Source organism: Bolinopsis microptera, chromosome 5 (genome assembly GCF_026151205.1).
Source record: "Bolinopsis microptera isolate Bmic1 chromosome 5, MBARI_Bmic_1.0, whole genome shotgun sequence".
NCBI classification, from domain to species: domain Eukaryota; kingdom Metazoa; phylum Ctenophora; class Tentaculata; order Lobata; family Bolinopsidae; genus Bolinopsis; species Bolinopsis microptera.
In genome coordinates, this window is record NC_087076.1 from 8841953 (window position 1) to 8861583 (window position 19631).

Below are 19631 nucleotides of genomic sequence, written 5' to 3' on the forward strand. Positions count from 1 at the left end.
ACAATAGAACTCAATAGGGTTTCAATATTTTTACATGAAATTTTCAGAATCAACGTAGAATCGCATGTCGATCTTAAGTTTTGGGACAGAATTTTAAGTTAGGCCTTTTTAAAAATTGGCGGCCAGCCACTAGCCAGATTCTGAATTTTGCATTGCAAATTTTGGAATTTGGCCGCCAAATTTTTTTAAAGGCCTAACTCAAAATTCTGTCCCAAAACTTAAGGTCGAAATGCGATTCTACGTTGATTCTAATTCTGAAAATTTCATGTAAAAATATTGAAACCCTATTGAGTTCTATTGTTTTGAGCGAAATCAGTTTTGCAAATATTGCGAACTGAGATATAGGCGATTTTGTTCATTTTTTGCGATTATTTGAACACAGAATCCACAGTTAGGTCCATAAATTGGTCAAATACACAGCCCATATTTGACCAATTTATGGGCTAAAATCGATCAAATTTGGTGCGTATGCCCAAATATGGTCATATGGTTTTTGGATCATTACTCAGTCATTTTTTGTCCAATCTTGATGAAAATTCATATACGAGTTCAAGGGACCACTAGCTACAAGTAGAGCACCTAAAATCTGGATTTTGGGCATGTTCAGGGTATTGGCTAAATTTGGCCTAATTTGGACCAAATATAGGCGTGACTGCCCCGCGGGCACCGTTTGGCGGTTGGGGTCCGGGACCCCCTCAAAAGTTCAGTCACCGGTCCTAGTTTGTTGGTATCTCAAAACCAAGTTCACAAAAAAATCAGGATGAAGTGTGAACCCCCATTAAGGTATAAAACTTAGCTTATAGACTCCATGGTTATTGGTTTATGGTTGTTAACGCATATGCTTCCAACGATCGTTACTCATAGATGTAGTCAGTAAACTTCAGAGCACTCAGCACAGACCATCAATTTAAAACCTTACCGGTCTTTATTTGGTCAGACATTAAGTTAATGTGGGCGAGCTCAGTAATTTAGGTCCGATAAGGTACATTTTTATTTTAAAGCTTCCAAATCTCTTGTGCAAGAAATGAAGTAAACAAGTTTCTACTGTAACATTGAACTCCAATCATGTTGAACTTAACAGGTCGAGTAGTCCAATACGACAGAACCAGATCTCACCGACCCCTGGAGGAGGACACAGTCCAATTAGTCCGCTCAACCTGAGTCTACTCTCAAACGGCTCGTTTCTTGGCTCCAAGTAAGACAAAGATATATATATATATATATATAATATATATTATATATGCACAATAGCTTTCCACCGGCCATTTTGGGTGTAAAAATATGACAAAGTATTCGATATACAATGCAAAGACCAAATCTTTGACTGTAGAACCTGACGCAACTCCACAGTGTACGTTCAATGTTGCTCAGGATCTTTAAATTATTAAAAACCACCTATTTTTTATAATTCCACCATATTTTGTATTTACAATTTTACCTGCTATTTTAAAAATCCAAACAGGAACCCTTCTTTCAGGTATAACAAATACCCGAGTCCTTCTGTCCTGGAACTGACAGGAAGCTTACAACGATTTAACGCACTCTCGGTACTAGACAGACAGGCACTTCAGCATCAGAAGGAGAAGTTATCACGGTTCAAGGATATGGACAGACAACTCCTCAACCCTTCTTACTCCTAAGTCCTACTGCATAAAATGAGACATATGTAGCCTCCGTTGTCGCACTTCGAGAGTCATAGATTATTACAGATTACAGAACTCCAGCCCACGGGAGTACTACTACAAGTAGTACCGGCCACGAATTTCGTGTGTGACAGGGAAATATGGTCCGACACCGCGAACTATACTAGGCAGCCCCGGTGGACAATATAATGAACTTATAGTGGACTAGTGTACTACTAGTGTACTACTATAGTGGCGACTAGAAAACGACTTTGTATATCACGCATCTGCGGGTCTAAAACAAGATACTTTTGTGTACATAGCTTGTTAATCTTTGTGAAGTTAAAAGCAGAAGTCAATGTAATATTCATCACTTTGAGTGCCTTCTGAAGGACGATCGCGATGGTATCAAAAATGTATTTATGTTATTATATCTTAACTTGGAGTTAGGACAGAGTGATCGGTTGTATCATAATAAAATCATCCATCAGTGTTTCTATTTTTAACTTTTAATATCGATTTTACCACCTGGATTACTTTTGTACAATAACGGGGATTGATAACTTTTTCAAACAAGTTGTGTCTTCATGTAAATAAGCACTCCCTTTACTGCTCACAATTGAAATAGAGACTTAAGACGCAAAAATTGACACCTTGTTCTTTATTCAAGACCAGAATGATGATAGAATTCAACTGTGTATACTGTAATTAGCGCCAGGATAATGCTAGAAACAATAATGATGGTTCTCCTAGGACCGAGTCCACAGGTTGATTTAGAAAATTAGGTCTCTATTACAAGGTCAAATATGACAGGAAAGGCGTTGTTCTGATTTTCAACAGATTTATTTTGATTTATCAAGTGAAAGAATCGTTTTTATTTCACAATGAGATATACGGTCAAATAGATTTTACAGCATATACAATAAAAAAGAAATATCCCTTAAAAATATAAAAACAATTTTCCGGCTAATAAAATCATCTTTAAATTGGTTCCGTTTACGTTTCTGTCTTCCGTATCAGACGGGAGTTGGGAGAATTTCAAATTAGCTATTTTTGACATTTGATCCAGAGGAATCTATCATTCTATGGTAAACTGATCGTTAATTCAGTGGTCTTCATTGAGCAGACAAAACGTTCACTACTCAAGGCGGAGGACAGTTTCTGTGGTGGATTTACTCTATAGAACTTGAAGGTTGACCCCCTTAAATAACACCGAAATTATTTCCACAGAAAAAGCGCAAGACTACAAAACTACAATTGAATCTCTCTCAATCATCATCATACTCCTCCTCATCGGAATAATAACAATCACTGTCGTTATAATCATAATCATAATCAGAGTCAAGATTTAGATCGCCCATATTTGGGGCCTCTTCTATTGGTTTAGTTTTGAACGTGTACTCTGCCAGAGTCAACGGTATCGTCACTCCATCACCGTCCGCTAAAGTCTTGTTCTTTTCTATCAGATCCCTGAAAATGGCGTGGTTAAAGCTTATGTGCAATAAAATGTTACTTAGATACTCAGTGCAGAAAATATCGAAACAGATCATCTTAATTTTACATCAGAACAGCAATTTATTCATGACCGGTTAACAGCTTAGTCTGGCAATAGAATCAACCACGGTGGCGAAGCTCATTATACCATAAAATAGACAGCATTTTCGTTTTGATGCGGTAATGATTATTTTCGTCGACAATAAACCGCCACCATGATCAGTTGTTAAATTCGGTTTTTGTGACCTTTGAAATGAGAATAGTAAACATCATCTCGAATTGTTTAGCTGCTTAGAGAAACCGATTGTCATGTAAGGGACGAACCGAAGTATGAACCCGCAATGTGCTGACAAAGGGAGGTTCAAGGTTACCGGTTTGAGCAGGTTCCAAAACGTGGTGTCATCAAAATTCGTCGCGACCGGCAGTTGGTTAGTCAGCGCGCTCGTAGCGCGCATTTCAAAGTGCTGTCAATACAGAATTTAACTACGAATCTCGACATAAATAAGAGTGCTAACACTGCGCGCGTAAACGATTGTAAACAAAACTTCCGGAGAATACCTGCCAAACAAAACAGAGCGCACTGAATGGTTCGGCGGAGTCTCATGATGTATTTGTAAATATTACATCGTTATTTAAACTATCGATCATGCTAAATGGACTAGATGAGGTACTTGACCGGCGTACTGTCCAAGTCATAGAACGTGACCGAAACTGAGTGCTGAGTAGTTCTCAGACCATCTCAAATTTCAGACACCTGGCTTTCTACCAACATTTCCAGGAATGCACTGTTTATTGGTTAATTAAGACCCTTGAGTTGAACGTGGTATCACATCGTAATCCGTTTTAATATTTTTTTAAGAAATAGCAATTTCAAGTCACGTACTTTGGCAAAAATCCAAGAATATCGACCAATTGTATAGTAAGCCTCCCACTTTTCCTAAGTGTTAAGATCGCATTACAAATCTTGGCGTGCCAACACAACTCTACCGGAAAACTTAGTAATTAAATGTTACTTTGTGATAATATAAAGTGGCAAAGAATAGAAACTAACTTTATTCGATCGACGTATGCTGGATCGTTGTTAGTGTTCCATTTCCTGTACATGACAGCGGCGTCAACATTAGCCGGAGAGTTGATATTTGGTGAGTTTAACATGCTGGCTATACTTATCAACACGGTCCTGAAATATAAATCCGTTATTGAGCTGTTATGTGTATTATTAGTGTAAGGAGTGAAATGTGTTATATCACAACTGGGTGTAATGTGTAGTGTAATTTGCAGTGTAATGTGTGGTGTAATGTGTAGTGTAATGTGCAGTTTAATGTGCAGTGTAATGTGTAGTGTAATGTGTAGTGTAATGTGCAGTGTAATGTGCAGTGTAATGTGCAGTATAATGTGTAGTTTAATGTGTAGTGTAATGTGTAGTGTAATGTGCAGTGTAATGTGTAGTGTAATGTGTAGTGTAATGTGTAGTTTAATGTGTAGTGTAATGTGTAGTGTAATGTGTAGTGTAATGTGTAGTTCAATGTGTAGTGTAATGTGCAGTGTAATGTGTAGTGTAATGTGTAGTTTAATGTGTAGTGTAATGTGCAGTTTAATGTGTAGTGTAATGTGTAGTGTAATGTGTAGTTTAATGTGTGGTGTAATGTGTAGTGTAATGTGCAGTTTAATGTGCAGTGTAATGTGTAGTGTAATGTGTAGTGTAATGTGCAGTGTAATGTGCAGTGTAATGTGCAGTGTAATGTGTAGTTTAATGTGTAGTGTAATGTGTAGTGTAATGTGTAGTGTAATGTGTAGTGTAATGTGTAGTGTAATGTGTAGTGTAATGTGTAGTGTAATGTGTAGTTCAATGTGTAGTGTAATGTGCAGTGTAATGTGTAGTGTAATGTGTAGTTTAATGTGTAGTGTAATGTGCAGTTTAATGTGTAGTGTAATGTGTAGTTTAATGTGTAGTGTAATGTGTAGTGTAATGTGCAGTGTAATGTGCAGTGTAATGTGTAGTGTAATGTGTAGTTCAATGTGTAGTGTAATGTGCAGTGTAATGTGTAGTTTAATGTGTAGTGTAATGTGTAGTGTAATGTGCAGTGTAATGTGCAGTGTAATGTGTAGTGTAATGTGTAGTTCAATGTGTAGTGTAATAGCTGTTAACGTGTAGTAAGAGGTGAAATGAGAGCTGTGTTCAGTTTTGTTCAGTAGAGTGTAAGGGGTGAAGTGATGTGGTTGCGTTTGTTTGGATGCCACTTGTCAACTCTTAACAAGGGCTCGGTCACCGCTTTACAAGTCATCACTTTTCTCGCTTAATAATATACAATCACGTTATATGTTATATTTACATGGTACACATCTATATATCAGAACATTATAACGTAATACGGTCACACCCTTACATGTGTGTGTTTGTGTGTAAGTACAGTGACTACTGTTACAACTGTGCTAAAGCTGACTCAGTGATATAAATCTGTGGAACTTGGTGTAACGAACGTGTTGTGATTTGTTAATGTTGCAATAGCATGCTTCCTGAGCAGCGCTGCTTTGTACACAAGACACATTGACGCTTTACCATTTTATTTACGGTCTAACGGGATTTACGCTCTCATTTAAAACAGAAGATTCTGATCATCTAATTCGTGGCGTGATAGATTGGAAGAGAGCAATTTTTCATGATTTCAGCTATTTTTTTGGGATTATTCCAAATTTGTATCGTGGCAAGAGACCAGAGTCTAGGCTTGGTAAGGTGTAAAGTTAACTTTTGAAGAGAGTCTCGAATCACATTGAAAGCGATGTAACAGAGCCAATATATTTAATGTTGCCATGGGGTGGTAAGTCCCATTTCATTGCAGTTACTTAGTCCGGAGAGATCATAGTTACAGGGTTACTGCCTCTCATTATAATCGTCTTTGTCTTTGTCCCATTATATTTATAAACGTATTACAAACGAATTATCTGAAATTCACCCCTTCCATGTAGAATTATGTTTCAAAGTTAGATGTCAAATTAGTAAAAACAATCCAATTACCAATACAACAATCCCTGTACACTCGTGACTCGATCAAATATTTCTTGGCAGACACAGAGCTTGTTTCAAACTGCTTTGTTTTGTTTTATAAGACTGTATCATTGGAGAAGTGGATTTAAGGTTTTACCACGTTGCTAGAATCAATGTTTAAATATCACGCCGAAATTACAAGATTTTGCAAGAACTTATCGATGATGCCCATATTTGGATATTACAAATACCGTCTGATCATAAGATGGCTACTTTTAAAATAACAATTTAATTAAACAACTATGTTAACCTTTACATAGTTGTAATAAATAACTTAGGGCCCCCCTCCCCCCCCAACTTAATAATAATAACTGGAATGCCGCAGTTTCCGTAGCATAATATACCGCGAGCCATAAGTGGAATAATCTCATATTTTTTAGTAGCGTGAGCACCTTCGGCAGAAAATCAATTTCATGTTCTAATATTATAAATGTTTCCGCCGCGAATCAAACTCAAGATCATTAAAGAAAAATGGCCGCACGGCGCACACGTCGAGATAACTACTTCTGCTGCAGATAACTAACACTATGCTGCTCTTACAGATCTAAGCTTTGATCCTCATGATGGAAAATGAGACATTCTCTCACAAGTCGCACAATTTAGCCACGTCACCTTAGTCGCTGTTAGCACTCATCAACATTTGAAACTCATTACAACGACCTCCCCCAGCTCAGCTCAAATATTAAATCCTATGTTACACATTCAATCACGTCACACTCATTTACATATTTCATCGCTCCAAACAATGAATTTGCCACCCACATCACATCTTAGAGAAACACGCCCCCCGAATCTCGCTCGAGAATTTTACAAAGAAGAAAATCAAACAATGGACACCGCTCTGAAGAGCTTCCCCAGAGCTTGTGAAACTTCTCACAGTACGTTTTTTCTCCTGGCAGCATGCCAGAAATAATCAAACATACGAGATATTACTGACAGTGAGCGATACAAAGGATCTTATATATCATTATCATTGTGATACACTGATACGTGTGTGTGTGTGTGAGAGTTACAGTGCTAGCTTTCAACAACAGGCTAAAAGCTATGATGATAAAGACACATGTGTAATTCACTGTCAACGGTCCCATTATCACATCTTGTTAACCTATAATCTCTGTTACATTATATGCTAGTTGGACAACTGTTATAAATTGACTAAGAGTATTGACTATAACTATTGAGGTAACATCATATTCCAACATAGCATCTTACGTAATGCTAGCAAACCAGCTGCACTAGATTTTAATAATAACGGAGGCTGTAAGAAGTATTATCATATTTGCAGCAGTGCGGAGATTATGTACATGTGGTTGTGATGGTGTGTGTGTGTTATTGGCAGGTTACATGGCAACAACACACAATTCAAACTACCACATTTCCACATATTATTATGTGTGTAACTGTCATGTTGGTAGAGTCACGCACAGTGTGTCCGGTGTACTGACTACACAGCTGTGTTTACAGTGAAGAGGGTGTGAAGTGTGTTAACAACATCCTACACACGCAACCTCTATTAGCAACTCAGTTACTGAGTAAGTGTGCAGAATCTGTGATGTTATCTTATTAGTATCTGAGGTTACTGACATTTAACCTTCAATACAGCAACCTAAATGATTTGATTTTGTTTCTTTGAAAAATCCAATTTTACGTAGATATCAAAACACCTTAGATCAAAGATATGAGGGCAGGGACTAGCAACCAGCAACCAGGGTCGTGGGTGGGCATTTTTAATATTATAAGTCAGATTTTTTTGGTAATTACATATGTATACGGGTACCGGCCTTACAAAATGACAGGCCTCACAAAATGACAGCCCACATAGACCATGCTGTAGCTTAGGTTCCCTATACATTGAACCCTATTCCTTTTACTGTATGAAAGAAAAAGCATTAATTAACACTTCCCAAGGAATGATAATGACATAGAATCTATATTTCTTACATAAATATGGACGTTTTTGCTGTTCAGTCATTGCCCCGTCAAACTGTTACCCAGCATGGAGACCAAAGTTTAGAATTTAACCCCAGAAAACCAGGTACTACCATGACTTATGTCAATCAAAGACTACTCTGGTCAAATAAAAAAACTGATTTAGTGACTTTGGTAGAAGAAATGACAAAAAAATGACCTAGCCTCACAAAATGACAGTGTTATGCCTCACAAAATGACAGTTTTATTTTATGATACAAAGATGGCATATTTATATTGGATGCCCCTTGCCTAATTATTGGTATTCTTAAACCCAGTAAGCTTATGATGAGCCTAAATGTGTTTGTTTGATCATCAATTTTGAACAAAATGCCTCACAAAATGACACCGAAAAGCCTTACAAAATGACAATTTTTCAGATTGAATTACTTTCATCATCTAAAATGGATCAGAAACAGTCAATACAAGAAGGGGTTAAAAATAATCATCATCTGACAGTTAACAATCAAGTAGCATTAAAAAAGTGCAGTTCTGATATCAAAACTTTGATTTCAAACTCTTTGATTTCAAACTCTGATTTCAAAACTCAACGAAATAAAGCTTCTATTTTGTGAAAGCAGAGAGTAATAGCAACTCCTAAAACATGTTAAACGTTAACTAAACACTGAAAAGTGATCTATCCAGTCATTGAAAATATCAAATATAGCCAAATACTGTGTTCAAGTATGAAAACAAAAAATGATTTTTACGCCTCACAAAATGACATTTTTAAAATTTTTTCAAAGTATAAAAAATGTTCCTTTTTTAATATATTCTAGTAAAAACAGAACTGGTATAATATAAACAACATATATATCTAACAGTAAGTCACGTGAAAGAATAATGAAACTTTTTCCCAAATCGGATTTGAAGTGATGCCGTTTTGGGTTGTCATTTTGTAAGGCACTATCTCACGCAAAATTGCCCAACTTTTTTTAATCATCCTTTTTCCTGTAAAAGCTATTCTAATCTTCAATCTATTATATTTATCTAACTGTCTTAGGTGAAATCAAATTTCTATAGGCTGCTGTTAAAAAATTACAGCCGTGACGAAATTGTCATTTTGTAAGGCATGTTTTTTTGGAAGATTTCAAAGATGACAATTTTTATCGCAAAATTTACGGTTTTTCAATCAAATCAACCCCCGGGAAGAAAAATATACCTGTTGAACTACCTATCTGGATAATAAAACAAGAACAAAACTCATTTTTGTGCATTTCAGAGCCATCTCCTTTTTCGTGTCATTTTGTAAGGCCGATACCCGTATGTGCCAGTAAATAATATAAATGAATATAAATGAAGAATTATGCCATTAACCCATTCTTAGTACCTTTGAGTTGAACCAGGTTGAAATGCGGTTTGATCTCCACAGTAAGACACCCAACTAGTAGCGGCCAGTTTTACAAAGGAGTGGACAGTAACAAAAATATAATCCATCCGACACTAACTACCGTATTTCCAATCTAGTTCACAAGTCATGTTATAACATGTTCTTCTGGCAACGTGGCACAAGTGTACTCGAGTGCTAATTCACCGCTGTGCTCTATATTATTGTGTGAACCACGTGTGAAACACGTGGTTATTATACAAAACGTGCCAACTTTTCTGAGAGGTAGCATACAGACGGACATTATCTGGGGTAACCTAGCGTCTGTTCTGCTGTCGATCCAGTGTCCTTACAACAACTTGTTTTGGTTGGAAAATGAGGTGTTTTCACTTTTGGTTGTACTGGTTTTTGTAATGACCCTAATTAAATTTAGATATTTGGCAGGTATCCTGTAGATGATAAAATAATATTTCCGTTTACCAGTGGGGGTTAATTATGTGTAAGAATGTAACGGAGAAACATGATGATGCTTACGATAATATGGAGAGAGATTACGGATGAAGGAACAATATTCAGTATGTACGTGATCAAGTTAGTTGAACTTGGCTGCAGTCCAATAATTCTTTACTCTCCAATCTCCTCCTCCAGGGGAACAATGAATAAAAAGGTCGAATGATCCATAGTGGGCTGATATATCATTTTAAAACATTGGCACGAGTTCAAGTTGTTAACATACAACTGTGTGTAGTACTAGTGAGGGTGCCAGCCAGGCTAGTGTGTAAAAAGTGAGGCCAGTGTGCCAGTATTCAGTAACCATTGTTACGTGGCAGCTGCTTCCTTCAGATAACTCTCACCAATATCACAATTCACATCAAGATTCAAGCAGTGTAAAGTGCAGTTTGGGTAGAAGAATGATCTCTTATTTCTTGACTTATGACTGCTTGACACTATCAGTATCGTATGATTTCATTAATGGGATCATTATGAGCAAAGTTCAATATAACACCTTAAAAGGTACCTGAACAGTTGAAATATCAAATCCGTGTTGATGGTTCATGTGTCACTGCTAGTGATCCTCAACCCTGGTCAATCCTGAAAATGAAGTACGCTTGTAAATCGTACTCCATATTTCGGAGATCACTTTTAATCTTACAGTCTCTCGCCAAAGGATTCCGCAGAATTTTATAGTAAGTAATGCAATACGATTTGAAGGTGTGCGTGTGCTACTACTGTTTTTAAAAGAACTCATTACGCAAGGACAACACCTTTTCATTTAAAAACTCATGACGCAGCACCCAAAAAGTAATCAACTACTCTTGGAACAGGGGGAACATTTAAGGGGGCAATGAGAATTCCCATTTTTGTAATCGAGCATTTCCTGGTTAAGAGTGCAATTTTCGGAAAAAATTATTTTGTGGTTGAGACGCTATAAGTTAATTATTTCTTGCGGTATCGGGTTGAAATTTTGCTCGCCGTTTATTCACATCTATGTCAAGGTGTGTGTAAAATCTTGATATCGTATCTAAAAAGGCTGGTGTGTTATGAATTTTTAAAGTCAAAAAGCTAAAATTGTCCTTTTCAGGCTTATTTTAACAAAAAGTCAGTCAGGGAAGATCGGATTATTTGATGCTTGACATCAAATTGTTCTCTGAATTCTGGCGCAGTTTTTGATGCCCTCAAAAATGTTTTTACTCATTCACCTTCTGATCTATTGGACCTCAAAGCCAAACAACAAATTTAGGCACATTTTTCGTTTTTAATATTTACTGATTTTTCTAAAATTTTGATAGGAATGTGCTAGTGACTTTTTGAAGGGTGCAAAATAACCGCAACTAGCACATTTATATATGAGTTATGAACAACAAAACACCCTAAAATGCTTCCCTTTGAAGTTATGGGAGAAAATGTGATTTTTTATCTGCAAAGCCAAAAAATCACATTTTCTCCCATAACTTCAAAGGGAAGCATTTTAGAGTGTTTTGTTGTTCATAACTTATTTTTTTGTGTGGAAACGGTGCGCTAGAAGGTCACTGAACTGCCTATGAGGTCATTTGGTCTGGACGGCACAAACCACTGTTTTGGGGTATGCCCCCTTAAGGCCACAGGGGGGGTCCGAGGTCGATTTTGAGATTTTGAGATATGTTGTAGAGCTCGATCTAAATTTACAAATGCTTTTGTCCTTACCGAAAACAAAGTTTCCTATTTGAAGATATCGCGCGTTGAATTTTGAGGTTTACCTGTAATTCTATTGTAAATGAAAACTTTAAATGAAATCGTGTTCAAAATCTATCTTCTTTTTCAGTTTATGACTTAGAACCTTGTAACTTGGCAACAGTGTTCTTCAAGGTATTTTGAGTTTTTGTTATGTAACGATTTATGATATCTTGCTCCAAAGCTGAGATATGAGGTTAACCATGAGTGCGGGTAACAAAATGTAAAATGGTTAACCTCATAAAAAGAGTTAGGAGCAAAATTACAACAATCGTTACATAACAAACTTTTAAATTTATGTCAGGAACATAAGTTCCAAATTTGAGGTGAAATGGATAAAAACTCTAGGAGAAGATAGATTTTGAAGTCAAAAATTCGAGGTTTTCAGGAGAGGCAAAAAACTGTTTTTTATGTTATGTGATTTTTGAGTATTTTGCCTTTATTTGTATATTTTTCAAAGTTTAAATGCTGAAATAACACAAAAACAATAAAAACAAAGCTTATCGTAGTTTTCAGTTGTAATGGCATCAATATTTCTGCCCTCCATTATCGATTTATCAAAAAAATGAGGTTAAATGAGAATTGGTTAACCTCATTTATTAAAAAAAGTAAAATAGCTACAGACAAATGAGTGGTGGCAAAGTATCCACCACAAAAATATATATTGATTCAAAGCATAATGTTTTTTTGCATTTTTTGAAGCCTCGGCCCCCCCCCCCCCCCCCTGTGGCCTTAAAACTTGTCCTTCTGGAACTCAGCCAAAACTTTTAACTACCCATCAAATCTGTGCCAAGAGAACTAAAATAGCTTATAGTTATACTCTCCAAGAGAAAGGTCGGTAATGAGTAGTTAGTAGTTACACAGCAGTTAAATGGTCCGTATTGTTCAATATACTCAAAGTTCACTCAAAGTTCATGGTTGCTCTCTTTCGGTGTGTTTGTGTGCTATATTATTCAGAAACAGAGAGAGGACCAATACACGTTTGATGAGTCGTGTGATGAAAACAGAACAAAACGTATCACAAATGTTGGCCTCCAGCCCAGAAACTAGACAAATGGGATTAGTTTATGAACTGGAGAACTGGAAAGTGTCCAATAAAAATACTTGGAATGGGCCCAGAAGTGAGATTGCACGAGTCCAATTCTCAAGAAATAAAGATGATTTGAAGTTCATTTGATATGTTAATCAACCATCATGTAATGCTATTATTTGTGGTAGATATAAATGTTCCAGTCACAAGACACAATCCACCACATTATTCAACGGAGCCCAGCCACATCATTATAAATACTCTGGACAATGCACCTGTGACTGGCCCAGGGCCAACTCACAGTAGATTGTATAGGCTTGACTTTAACACCAGCCACACGATAAGGGTGTTATATAACTGAGTGCCGGGGTCAGCTGCCAGCAACTCAGCTTTGTGTGCTGATATAACATATATATCAGGTGTTACAATGTACATCACTGTGTGCGCTTTAGTTTCCACATCCTTCACGTCTCAACTTATTACTTGTAGCATATCACTAGTAGTTTTATAACATAATACAGTCAGGTCAGAGAGAGAGAGAGCCAGGAATAGCGAGGTTGAGAGATATAGCAGTAGATCTAACAGACCGTGTATGATATAAGGTAACTGTAAATATATCTATCTGAGCGTGCTCCCAAAGGTATTCAGGAGATGAAATTGTGGGACATTTTCGGCTCTTTTAGTCTTCTAATCAAGTAGATTATAATCAACTGATCAGAATATGGAGCTAGAGACATGTAGAGAGAGAGAGAGAGAGAGGGAGAGAGAGATAGAGAGAGAGAGAGCAGGGACTCTAATATTTATCTTCTTTATGTGTATGATAACAACACAACCCTTTTTAAATCGGACAAAAAATACTGTTTTGAGCTCTGATTAAGCTTTGTTTAAGATTGAAATTTGAAATACGCTAAATACGACGTCCGAGGTCGCCATAATATCATATTTCAACATCTGGTATTCTGATAGACTCATTAGTCAATGGTGATCACGAATATCCACATACATGATATATCCACAGGAGGCTGGTCAGGTTAAGTAGGCTCTGAACCACGTACGAGCACGCAGGCACTGATTGTCCTACACTCTCAAGCATGTACACAGACCACTGTGGCCAGATTGTATTGATTGTACAGATTTTATGCACATAACCAGCTTGTCATCTTGATTACCTGGTCCTTATCATTCTGTTGAGTTCGCACAAGTATTCCGCAAAAAACAGGTTCTAACTTGGGGGAGGTATAAAGACACATTGGCCCTTATTCTGGTCCATTAGCAAGTCTGCAAGTATATATAATCTTTATACCGCCCAATCTGGGTACGCTGTGCACTGTTTTAGATATAAATAACTGAATCCTGTACCTTCTAGAAAAGCTGGTTGCTAAAAGCTAGTCATTAAAAGCTGGATTTGCAACAGATTAAATTAAAAGGTCTTTACTCGAGGACCAGCTTTTCAGCGGAGGTGATATATTAGCGATTTTGTAAATCTCGGCCATACTTAGAACTAAAATGTGTCAAATAAGAAATCTACGAAGAATTCACCTATATTTGTGCCGTCTTACTGTGTGTCCAAACCAAATTGAAATATTAAGAAGTTTCCCACAGGAACATGTCAGGAGTAGAACTGCCAGTTCCTGTTTTACTTATAAGTTCTGTGTTTGAAAAACAAGTTGCTAGAACTTGCTCACACCGTTTTATAATGCTGTTTGGGGTGGGGAGTCATCACAATTTTCGTAAAATTTATACTTTACCCCTATATATATACTACATCACCATGAATAATATACAGCGTTAAAAAGAAGGGAGGAAGCTTTCGCCATTTTCTCCCTGGTGAAAACGTGCAATTTTTGGAATATATAGCAAGCAATCACAACACACCTATTCCTCCACTGAGTCATACATAAACACTGATGAGTGATGACTCTAGAACTCTAGAACGATACGTTCATTTATCAGAATCCAGCCATTTCGCCATATAAATGGTACAATACGTCAGTGGTAGTCAGAATTAAGTGCATGTAATATGTGTAGCCACTAGTGGACATGTTGTAAGAGCTGACTCAGCTGATTTGTCATTATATAATGGTTTACCTGTAACCTTGGTACAGGAACTAAAGGAACTAAATTATGGGTATAAATCAAGAGGCTTGCATATAATGAACATATTGAGGTATATTAGGTAGTTGGTACAAGGAACGTCACAAGAGTTTTATATATTTTCTCTCTCACACCTCTTATGATGACAGTACAAGTGACAATAACCTAGTGGGGGGGGGGGGGACAATGGCATTAAAATGGAGAAAATAGAAAAACCCTTGGGTAATTCTCCATTTTATGCCACGAATTTGGATCATCGAATTACATATCTGGAAGCTTACTTGGACACTAACATGTTTATTTTCGCATACCAGGCTACTCAAAGCTCATACCAAGCTACTAGAAGCTCATCCCAGGCTACTACAGACACATACCTGGCTACTTGAGGCCAAGATCAATTCGACTATTTTGTAATTCAAATTCCACTCAATTTCACTCTATAGTGAATTTAGTAGTAATTTACTCTGATAGTGATACAATTTAGGAATTTCATTAATTTTCAGGAAAATTATCGAGGGCTAGGTACCGAAAAATGTTTTCGGCTCATAATGATCGGGGGTAACATGAATACTGGAGAAAAATGGTTTCAGGAAAACTTTTTAAATTGTTTACTTCTAAAGAAAACTTTAAAATGTTGACTTAAAAAACTTTAAAATTTTGACTTAGAAAATTTTCGGCCCGAGTTATTCGATTGATACGTACCTCTAAAGGCAGACTTCTCGCTTCCGAGCTCGTATTGCATAGGGGAGGCCTGCCCTTTGAGATCGCATTACAAAGGGGAAGCCTCGACTCCAAGATCGTATATCGAGGGTGATGTGGGCCTGGGGACTTTGAAATCGGGATAGAAAATACGAAAACTTATAAATCTCGGAAATATTTTTACAGGATTGTTTTCAGCTTGGAAAGGCAAAACGTTTAGTACCAAAATTATGATATTTGAAAAACAAATTATTTAACAATTTTTACAAAATGTATACAGCGCTAGTTGTCGCCATCCAGCGCTAGTTGTCGTATACGGGGACCTTTGTGTTCGAGCTGGAAAATTGTTGAAGGTCGATATACGATAAAAGGGCAAAAATTGTCTATTTGGTGTTCGAAATGATATTCAGATTCTAGATGAATATTATATTTAAATTATTTCGTCAAAATTTTGTAAAAAATTGCGTTCGTTAAATTTTTAAGTTTTGAAATGGCATAAAATGGAGACTTTTTCTATGGAGAAAATGGAAAAACCCTTGGGTAATTCTCCAATCTCCATTTATGCCATTTTATGCCATTGCCACCCTCCCCCCTCCCCCCTCCCCAACCTAGTGTAACGCAGGAAGTTCACACTTCACACAGTTACTCAATCCTAGGAGCTGTCAACATTACATACAGTCAACATATAATCAACCAGACAATGTATTAGGATATGTACTGTTATAGTCACGTACAGGAACACTGTTATGATACACTTGGTGGCTTACATGTTGACTTGTATTGTCACCAACAGTACGATAGTACGGCCCGGTGTCATTGTGCGCCGGTTATTAGTGGATGTATCTTAAATTATCAAAACGCATTATGAATAGTGATAATTATAATGAACAATGAAAATAAATAATATATTATCATCATAGCACATAGCTCAAATATCCTGGCAGCACGATGACAAGGATATTGGGTTGAGTATGATAAGATATAATCTACATTAAATGTTAATAAGACCATGATCACACAGACACCACTGGGAGAGTGCGATTAGAGTAATATGACCTCACTAGCTTACTTAATCTTTAGTCAGCAGCTGTGTGGTCTCCGCACAGAATATTCCCTTAAATAGAAGCCTAGACACACTCGTACCATGCCCACCACTTAATTACATCCCAATTGTCTCCTCATTACGCAATAATTACTAGCCAATTATCTAATTAGTAAGGTAATTATCTAAGTAGGTAATTACCTGACAGTTCGGGTAGGATTCCACCTCTCGCTCGGTAACTCCCCGCTTACTTCGTCAGCAGTCGGTGGATGTAGGATGGATATACACACAGTTCCATTCTGAAGAAAAACACCAGGATTAGTTATAATACTATTTGATGTTATCGGAGAGATACATATTATGTTTCTTTTATGTTTGATTTTCTCAGAAACTAACACTGCTTAGCTGAGGTATATATTCCAGGAAATATGTAATATTATATATATATATATATATATATAATATATATATATATAGTATATTAGTCAGTACAGTCTATATTCACAGTATATATTCCAGTCTCCTGCTGTAATCAGGTTGTATTTTTTTTAAACGACACAAAAATATAAAATGATTATAATATCCAGATTCAAGGAACATGTAAAACATGTTTTATCAGTTGCAGCCTATTTTGGGAGTGTGTGGGTAAACACGTAAACTGCTGAACTCTGTGTTTCAAAGATCACGTGCCACTCAGACCTCAGGTTTTCGTGAGAATATTAAATAATCTAATTATTATAAAGGCGAGTAAACTAGAACTACATAGTAAACTAGTCTCTTACTGTGCATGCTAGTAGCTAGTACTCGCTAATACTAGTAGATAGACTGGTTAACACCGCACTTACAGAATCGCACTGTGTGTTACATGATCTGTGTACAGCTCTTACACATTATTATAGACATGCACATCTTTAAGTTTGTTTTATATTTGATTATATATTATCATGCTCTTACTACATCAACTAACACGTGACACACATCAACTAACACGTGACAACTAACACGTGACACACATCAACTAACACGTGACAACTAAACACGTGATAATGTGTATTATTTTGAATGTTGTGAGCTACATTCACCATCTCTGTATTTCTATTATATTCCTGCTAATTACATTTCCCAGTACGTCTAGTATTATACACAGAGAGTTTTTGGCTTCATCCGGAACAAAATAAAATTTGTTGAAGTAATGTGTCTAGACTTATTATTCATGTAAGTTTTTTCGATAGAAGTAAAGAATTCTTCTTGCGACACACTGAAAAAGGTAAAGATTTCATTGTCATGGAGTGCCGGCTCCTCATTTATGATCAGGGTCTATTCCTCAACATAATTCCTCATTATAAACACCAGAAAAAACTGTCTGAATCTTCTAATGAAATGATACATTGTGTCGAGCAGCCCTTGTAAGCAGCCAGGAGGACTTGTTGATTTAACATATTGCTACTAACTCTGTGAATTTAGAGGAAGGCCGGCAGCTGAGTTCCAACTGATCCCATGTTTACAAAACGCCTCATTGGCTCACTGCCATGCCTTCTTACTCAGCTTGATAATCGATATTCATTCACAAAATTGCACATTCATCGATAATTTTTACCAGGGATAATTAAACCTGAGTTAATTGTGATATACAAAGCAGATATTTGTTCCTCGTACATTAGATTGAGGTAGAGGGTTCCTCCTATTCCTGTATTTGGCAAGAAAAGAATGTGTGGAATTCACGACATGGCTGCTCTTGGCGCAAAATTGATAACATATTACAACTTCACTGCAGTCATAGCTTAACAATTTAACTTGGCAAAACACCCATCATTTCTAACAGGTGTAATAAAGAACCAGGAAAACTTAACAAGCTAATACAAGTTAGAGTTGACTATTAACAGAGGGCTTTGAGCACTGTCTTTCAGACTCACCAACAAAAATAACTTCCTTGTAGTAATGATTTACATTACTTAAACAATGCACTAATTGTTTGCATTGTTATATTAACAGACTCTAGTGAGTGATGTTTACTTACCGGATATACGTTAGGATGCCAGATATCAGATATGAACTTGATGCACGGAGGAGAGAAAGGGTAGTCCAGTGGGAAAGTCAGAATCGCCTGTAAACATATTATAACCAGGTTACATCATACATACCTGCCATCAAACACTCCTTACCCCACCCAACATTCACTATGGTTCCTAGGTTACCAGTCGAAAATTTTAAAATCAAAACCAAAACTTTCATTAACACGTAACAGTAATATGATCTAAATTTACCTTGAAGTAAGCGCCCTGGAAGATGGTTTCAGGAGGTCCGAACAGTCCAACCTGCCATTCTAATAAGTTAGAATCATCAGTCAACCAAACTGCACATCCTTCCACACTGTCCTTTTGTAGGTCTTTGAACTCCTTCTGTAGTGATAGTATTAGATCACGTGACGTGGTATACTTTAAATCAAATCATTTTGGATGTATTTGCCAATTATTAACCAATGATAAATCATTTCGTCAAGTCGTTTTTATCAAAATCTAATTTAAAGGTCATGAGAATTTATTGTATGATTATTATTTGACTATTTCTAGGGGAAGCAATATTGAAATATATAGATTTCTTATCGCTGATATTAAAGATAAGGTCGTGATGGCTCGAACCATCACTCAGAGATCTCATACAAATAAGGTTTAATTGTACACAAATTACTGTAACCCATTACCTGGAGTGATTTCAGAGTCATGAGTGGCACCTCTGACGACATAGCTGCTCAGATCGGTCAAATATTCTAGATTATTGTGATATCCGTGGTCATAATGTTGACGATAAAATCTTCATACTGTTCTCCAGCTTTCTAAGCGAGTTAGATTAATACCTTTTAGATACAGGGGAAAGTAGCTCATTATTTTACAGTTATTTTTCATACGTTAGAGATCTATGTAATTGGGCAATTCAAATTTCATTCGACTTTGATTTTCTCGATGATTTCTAAAAAAGACACAAGTAAAACTGAATAATTGATTTAAATAAATTATCAGATTTCACTTTATACAGTTACAAATGATACCTTGTCACTCGTGACGAGGCTTCTCTTGACTAGTATTGGATTGGGGATCCTA

General features: G+C 36.6%; 2 protein-coding genes across 4 annotated transcripts in view; one reads left to right on the forward strand and one right to left on the reverse strand.

Annotated features, from left to right (window-relative positions):
• Nucleotides 1-2589, forward strand: part of LOC134815839 (fas-binding factor 1-like) — a 48598-nt gene extending 46009 nt beyond the window's left edge. For 2 of the 3 annotated variants that reach the window (XM_063824420.1, XM_063824421.1), the window contains exons 17-18: nucleotides 1082-1195; nucleotides 1478-2589. In XM_063824420.1, coding sequence (XP_063680490.1) covers nucleotides 1082-1195; nucleotides 1478-1640 — 277 coding nt within the window. In that variant the 3' untranslated portion in view covers nucleotides 1641-2589. Of the gene's footprint in view, nucleotides 1-1081; nucleotides 1196-1462 lie in introns of all 3 variants that reach the window. The other variant, XM_063824419.1, reaches the window with a different exon arrangement.
• Nucleotides 2494-19366, reverse strand: LOC134815843 (ubiquitin-conjugating enzyme E2 R2-like). The gene is made up of 6 exons (XM_063824425.1): nucleotides 19235-19366; nucleotides 18798-18932; nucleotides 18551-18637; nucleotides 16735-16832; nucleotides 4168-4296; nucleotides 2494-3092 (listed from the first exon to the last, which is right to left on the reverse strand). Exons 1-6 carry the CDS (start codon nucleotides 19274-19276, stop codon nucleotides 2891-2893), a joined length of 693 nt encoding a protein of 230 aa, XP_063680495.1. The 5' UTR covers nucleotides 19277-19366; the 3' UTR covers nucleotides 2494-2890.
• Between the last annotated feature and the right edge of the window lie 265 nt (nucleotides 19367-19631).

Excerpts from the sequence above, each read along its gene's own strand:
- LOC134815843 (XM_063824425.1), bottom strand. The coding sequence starts at position 19,276 with ATGTCGTCAGAGGTGCCACTCATGACTCTGAAATCACTCCAG. Across the intron at positions 18,933-19,234 it reads TGACTCTGAAATCACTCCAG|AAGGAGTTCAAAGACCTACA; the intron begins GTAATGGGTTAC and ends CTATCACTACAG. Across the intron at positions 18,638-18,797 it reads TCCAGGGCGCTTACTTCAAG|GCGATTCTGACTTTCCCACT; the intron begins GTAAATTTAGAT and ends ATATGTTTACAG.